This window comes from Astatotilapia calliptera, chromosome 7 (genome assembly GCF_964374335.1).
Source record: "Astatotilapia calliptera chromosome 7, fAstCal68.1, whole genome shotgun sequence".
NCBI classification, from domain to species: domain Eukaryota; kingdom Metazoa; phylum Chordata; class Actinopteri; order Cichliformes; family Cichlidae; genus Astatotilapia; species Astatotilapia calliptera.
In genome coordinates, this window is record NC_137428.1 from 69,048,793 (window position 1) to 69,053,811 (window position 5,019).

Here is a 5,019-nt window from a genome sequence, read left to right on the forward strand (position 1 = left end):
TCACGGCCTTGTTTCCTGTCACCTTGGTGACGTCACGCAGCCACCGGTACTGATTACCCCTCACGCTATTAGCCTCGGTTACTCGGTGCTTCAATCCAGCTCCGTCTCCTCCCTCTCGACTCTCAGAGCCCCCGGTGTAGTTGTGCCGCTCGGCCACAGCTGGGCGCTGTTGCCTAACTCTCTCCACGCCTCCTCTCTCTCTCCCCGTCAGCACAGCCTGCCTCTCTCCTGCCTCTCTGCCTCAGCCAACCCGGGCTGTGCCGAGCTGCTCCCTGCGGGATCAGAGCGCTCCCCCGCCGGGACCCTTCTCTCACATCCCCCTGCTGGGACGCGGCTACATTTCCAGCCAAGCACTGCCTGCCTTGGCTTTATTATGTGTGTCTGCGCCGCAGCCCCGCCAGCAGAGGCAGGCAGAGGAGGAGGAGGGAGACTGGTAGCCAGAGTCAGGACAAAGAAAAAGCAGGGAGACAGAGGCTAGCGAAGGGTTAGACTCATAGAAATACTGGGCTGCTGTTAACACCGCCGTTAGGACACTGGGAAATATTAACAGAAAGAAAGCGTGGGTTGTAAAAGCAGCATTCCCCGCGGGGTGGAGATGCAGGGGAAGAGCGCAATGTCCATGCCACCAGACCACCACTGCCTAGTGTAGACTATCAGGACGGAACGCAGAAGGCTGCTCGGTTCCTGGAGGGAAACGCAGAGCGAAATAGTTTCGATAAAGTCAAACAAAGCCCGTCGAAGACGAAGCGAGCGCTGGGGAAGAAGCCACGGTCCATTTCCAAAGCAATTTCCCAAACATTCTCACCACCTCCGGGGTTCCGCGCACCCGAAGGTTCCCGCTGTTACTTTTTCTCCCCTCTAAACAGCTCGGGACCTGCTCAGGTGTTTGCCTCGCGCGTGGGCGGCAGCTCGCGCCCTGGTCCGTCAGTGCGCTCGGGCTTCACCGGAGAAGGCGAAGCGAGAAGACGTTTAAAAGCCGCTGTCGGCGTCGCGGCAACGACGGGAAGTTCTCCCCCGTTTATTCTACAGGTTGCGCGAGCCCCGGCCACAGCGGAGGAAGAGCCTCGAAGCCCCCCCCACTCAGCCCCGGCGTGTTTGGACCAAGGGCCGCTTCGCTCTCAGAGACTGAAGCTGCCGCATTGCAACAGGCGGAGGAGCAGCGGCGGAGTGCGGGAGGACGGACAGCCGGACCGTGTCCGCCTGTAACGGAACACAAACCAACTCAAGAACGAAGAACGCAGCCCCGGAGCAGAGATGTCGAGACGCAAACAGGCCAAACCTCGCTCCGTGAAAGGTAAGAAAGTGTGTACGGGCTACTTCATGTCCACGGGCACTGTGGAGGAGAGGAGACCGTGACCGAGATGCCTTCTGTTGGATCGTTTAGTCCGCGTGTAGTTTTGCGACACAGGCTCGGTTTGGATTTTGGTTTTTTAATTGCATGCAGCTGCTGGCTACGGCAGCGTTCAAGTGAATTTAACCGGAACCTTCCCATCAGCTGAATGTGCTCCGTTGGTTCTGACACAGTGTCCGGTCCACGCGATCGCTGGTCTGTTTCTGACAGTGGGATGTTGTGATTGGCTTGATTAATAATATGTAATTTAAAAAATCAGCTTGTCCTGAGATGCTGCTTTGTATTGATATATGTGACTGTTTGACCCAAATCAAATCACTCGGCCCCCACTCTGCGTGTCCTCGGGGTCACTCGTGTTTATTTTCATTACTATAAAATTGGCTCAAGCAATTTTTTTCTTGCACATTTTCTCTTCAAATGTTTCAAACTCCAACACCGTAAGAGAGAGAAAGTCCACGGTGGTGTGTGTGCGTTTGCACTGTTTTATATAATAGCAGGCTTTACTGAGATGTTGAACAGATACTCAGGCAACATGTGAAGCTGGAATTCAGGGTTTGATTTTCTAAAAGTTTGCCAAAGTCTTTATTCTGTAAGATGGATTGAAAGAAAAAAATCTTGCTTCATTTTGCAAGAGGAGGCCTCAGTTTCCCCCATTATCATAAAAATGGTATTCATTGCTGTGCATGGGTGAGTGGGCATCGTGCATGGGGGCATGTGGTGTCCTTGGCCTCCGTGTTTCCTTTATGGGACCCAGATGGGCAACGGGATGAGCTGACCATGTGGTCGCCACCCCCTCCCCCATCTCCACCACCATGCAGGCCTTTCCTTTCTGGGACTGTCTAGGAAGCGAGTGGGTTTCTGACAGTGATTCGAACCGGGCGGTTAGTTTGATTAACAGCACGACTTTCACGGACAGATTCCAGCCTCTCCTACTGGTTCCCAGGATAAGCCGGTTTCATCGGAGGCAGCGTGAGATTAATTTGTCGATAGCAGGAGGGCCACACAGGATGTCCTGACAGAACGCGTGCTCGCTCGAGGGTTGTTTCTGATAATGTGGGTGATATGTACAGGGAAGAAAAATAAGCCTGCTGCTTGTCATTCCATCCAGGGGAGCAGGGTTTATGTTTGGAAGACGAGGTGATCGTCACTGTCCTCCAGATATCTACTCTGAAGCCTGTTTCGATTTTTAGTTGATGCTTGCGGCCCATCTCTGTCGCTATAATACAAATGGAACTGTTGAGGAATAACTACGCCTATCCAATAAAAATAATTGGATTTTGAATTTTATAAAGGAAGCTTTCCAAAAGTGAGGCTGGGTTTGACGTGTGCTTGTCTAGTATGCTGCAGAAAACACTGCATGTGTGGTTTCGGGTCTGCACCTCTGATTCCCAACTTGTCCACACATTGGATGATAACACCATTAAAACAGTTTGGAGAGATCATTCTGGCGTGGCAGGTTTTTATAATAAATTTCCCGTCACTTGTTGATATTTCTTGTCTTTTTACAGAAAATTGCACTGCATTAATCACTCTGTGAAACGTGGGTTGAATACGGCTGTAGTGTTGTTGATACTCGGCACAGTTGGCCAGCGACTACTGCTCCATCGTTGCATTGTGTGTGTTTGTGTTTGTATGCATCATGCACACGAAGGCTGTGTGTGTGTCGCTAAGGCAGCCTGGATAACCAGAGCTTAGCTTTAGTCAGGCAGCCAAGCGAAGCCGAGCAGAGCTGAGGCTGACGACCACCACAAAGGTAACACGGCCCTTGTACTGTAGCTCGCATAAGCACCGTGTGTTTTGCGTACTCAGTCATCTGTGTGTACATGCATGTTGCTATCTCCCCTCCACACCTTGCCCCACTGACAGCTTGGCAAGACCGGGCATTGGGGGAAAATGGAGAAAAGAGGAGGCGAAGGGTAAAAGGTAGGAAAGGTGTTTGGGGCCAGTGCAGTGGCACATAGCAGGTGAGCGGGCAAGAGGGAGGGAGTGATGGAGGCCAGGATGAGGTGAGCATCACCGGGGGATTATCTGTGTTTTCATGTTCTTCTGTCTTTCACCTGCTCACCCAACTCTGACTGGCTGGCTGGCTCTGACTGGGGTTACTGGCCAGCCAGGCATACCGAAACAGCAACAAGGAAGGACCAAATCCACCTTCTCCATCTCCTGCCAGCCACCTTGTGTTTTTATTTGCCATTAAAATAATAAAGAAAACTTGGATCCGATTGCCATAAATAGGATTTGCTCACAGCTTTGCTTTTCATTGTACTTTGTAATGATAGGACATGTTTGTCACACGCACCCATATAATCAAACAGTAATATTGAAGACAACCAGTAAAACCAGTCCTCGTGTTCCTCTCTGATGTAACACAGCCACTGTGTTCTTGCTTGACCAGCGCAGCCTTTAAAGCGATTAGGCCTCGTTAGAAGTGAGGGGACTCGACTAATTGGAGTTTGTTAATTGAACGCGGACTAATGGTGTGACGACGGGCCGTGAAGCTCGCGGGGTGAGAGAAAAAGGAGGAAGAAATGAAAGAGAGCAGCTTTGCTCTTATCAAAATGTTATTTCAGTGGATTAATCCGTTTTTAATGTGTGTCTTTAGCGAGGCTGCAGAAATCTCCTCCTCTTCTTCTTCTCTGTCTGCTCCAGCAGCCTCGCTGTCCTATCTCTCCTCTTCCTCTCGCTCAGCTCTTAGCCCCTGGAGTCTCTCATGCATTATGTAGTGATGATTATTACTTAATTACACATTAATAAATCCGCTTCATTTGCAGGACATTAAACGGGAGTTGAGCGCATGTGACAGGGAGATGGAGGAGAGCGGGAAGATTGGAAGGGGTGGGGCAGGGGAGAGAAGCTCTTACTTTTGGTCTGTACAGAGCGTTGTTGCGGTTGGTCGAGCCAAAGCAGCGCTTTGACCGAGAGGGCGAGTAGTGAGGTCGGGCTCGGCGTTGGTGTGCGCCGAGCTAAGCTCTTCTAGGCTAATGACATCTTTTCCGCCCCATCTCCTCCTTCTCGTTTTCGTCTGCCTTTCACCAGTGTGTAAACCGATCTTCCATCTAATAATTACTGCCTGTGTTCAGCTGACTGACATCATATTGACACTGTAGCTGGAAGTTATTGCTGGATCCTCCTCTTCTTTGGGCTGCCCCTTTCAGGGGTCGCCACAGTGGCTCATCTGCCTCCCCAGCAGCTCTGCATGTCCACCACTGCAGCTCTGCATGTCCTCCACTGCAGCTCTGCATGTCCTCCACTGCAGCTCTGCATGTCCTCCACTGCAGCTCTGCATGTCCTCCACTGCAGCTCTGCATGTCCACCACTGCAGCTCTGCATTCGAGATCCTTTGTCCGGTACATCCACTGTCCCTCAGCCCCGCCTTCCCAGCATCTTTGATTCTACCACCTCCAGCTCTGTTTTTGTGAGCGCTGCTTTCTCCCGACCGTATATCACAGCAGGTCTCATTCAATGAAGATAAAATGTTCATCACAGTTTTCCCAGACACTGCAATTACTTTAATGTAACACGAAGAAATGCTGCAAATCCACCCACCGGAGAGTCTTGGTGCAGGAAGCGCTCGGCTTTTGTGCTCAGAAAAATGACTTAAATAATTCATCATCAGAATGGCTTCACATTATGTTGATTGACTAATCACAGAACGGACTAATGATACG

General features: G+C 50.9%; 1 protein-coding gene across 4 annotated transcripts in view; it reads left to right on the forward strand.

Annotated features, from left to right (window-relative positions):
- Positions 1-235: 235 nt before the first annotated feature.
- Positions 236-5,019, forward strand: part of znf423 (zinc finger protein 423) — a 130,952-nt gene continuing 126,168 nt past the window's right edge. For 2 of the 4 annotated variants that reach the window (XM_026176815.2, XM_080304001.1), the window contains exon 1: positions 237-1,294. In XM_026176815.2, coding sequence (XP_026032600.1) covers positions 1,255-1,294 — 40 coding nt within the window. In that variant the 5' untranslated portion in view covers positions 237-1,254. Of the gene's footprint in view, positions 1,295-5,019 lie in introns of all 4 variants that reach the window. The other 2 variants (XM_080304002.1, XM_080304000.1) reach the window with 2 other exon arrangements.